We start from the raw sequence: 1,191 nt of genomic DNA, 5'->3' as shown, positions 1-1,191 counted from the left end.
CACTGTCTTGCAAGAGCCAGGATTGGGAAGACCAACGACATCCTATTTAAATGGGGACTTGCTGGCAGTACCGCATGTCCATGTGGAAAGTCTATCCAGATCAGGGGTCGTACACATCCTCAGTATTTGCCTGTTAAAACCAGGATACTCCGACCAAGGAATATAAAGGATATGGCAGTCTTTGATTATATAAAAAAACTGGCCATTAATACCATTGTGTCAAATATCTCTCACCAGACATGAAAGAGAGAGAGAGAGAGAGAGAGAGAGAGAGAGATGTAGAAATACGATAAGACGTCTATAGACTGAGAAAATGAGAGAAAAAGAGATTTGTAAAAGAAGGAAAGGGAGGGTTAGAAAGAGAGATCTTTTTTCCTTGATCAGGACTTTGTTTTTTAGTCTACCATTTTCGAGAAAAAAAAGTACTTAAACAAATACTGCCTATTGCGAAATACGTTTGAAAAAGATCTAATATTTTTCAGTAGATATAGGAAACGTCAGTGGGAAATATAGCCACCATGTCTCTCGTGCATGTCGATTTTTTGCTGTTGTTTTGAGAACCCGATGTGTGAGATGAGATTTTAGACACTTTTTCCCATGATTCGCCCAACGCCTGGCAGTGCATTCACCAGCCAATCAGCGTCTATAGAAACTAAAGACCATATTAGCATAATTTAGAACGCGTTCTTAGATTGTTTCTACAAATATCGCCCTGTGATAATTTCACGAAACCAGAATAAAACTTGGGATGCAGCATTGACACTCGGCTAAACTTTGTAATATTCTATTCACTTTTAAAAATACCAATAATTAACTGACTACAATATAAATAATATAACAAATAGCTACCATATCTCCTAATTTATCTTTGGTTTATTAGCACATGAAACATAGACACATATACCTTCCTCACAAAACTGTGAGTCAAAGGACCAACTCTAAACAATAACTTTAATAACTGTACTATCCTCTTGCCTTTTGTACATTTTTGTAACACTCTGTGCCTTGCTTTCTTCTCTAGCTTCACTTCATTAACATTGCTCACGCGTCTTTCATTTGCTGGGTAACATATTCATACGTAGACTTTCCTTCCCTCCTTCTCGTGTTCCTTCTGTCTACCCCGGAAATCCTCTATCACGAGGCCGCCTTGCGCAGGTCGATCAGGAACTGGAGCGCCTTGGGCCCGCATTG

The 1,191-nt window shown here is 39.0% G+C and overlaps 1 protein-coding gene across 1 annotated transcript in view; it reads right to left on the bottom strand.

The window, feature by feature from the left end:
- Positions 1 to 768: 768 nt before the first annotated feature.
- LOC122253124 (uncharacterized) overlaps positions 769 to 1,191 on the bottom strand; it is a 2,078-nt gene continuing 1,655 nt past the window's right edge. The window contains exon 5 of the mRNA XM_043015942.2: positions 769 to 1,191. This exon is cut by the window's right edge and continues 55 nt beyond it. Within this exon, the coding sequence (XP_042871876.2) occupies positions 1,135 to 1,191 (57 nt within the window). The 3' untranslated portion in view covers positions 769 to 1,134.

This window comes from Penaeus japonicus, unplaced genomic scaffold (genome assembly GCF_977035675.1).
Source record: "Penaeus japonicus unplaced genomic scaffold, GWHDUDI00000001_assembly GWHDUDI00000015, whole genome shotgun sequence".
Lineage (NCBI taxonomy): Eukaryota > Metazoa > Arthropoda > Malacostraca > Decapoda > Penaeidae > Penaeus > Penaeus japonicus.
This window is presented reverse-complemented; position numbering and strand designations above follow the sequence as displayed.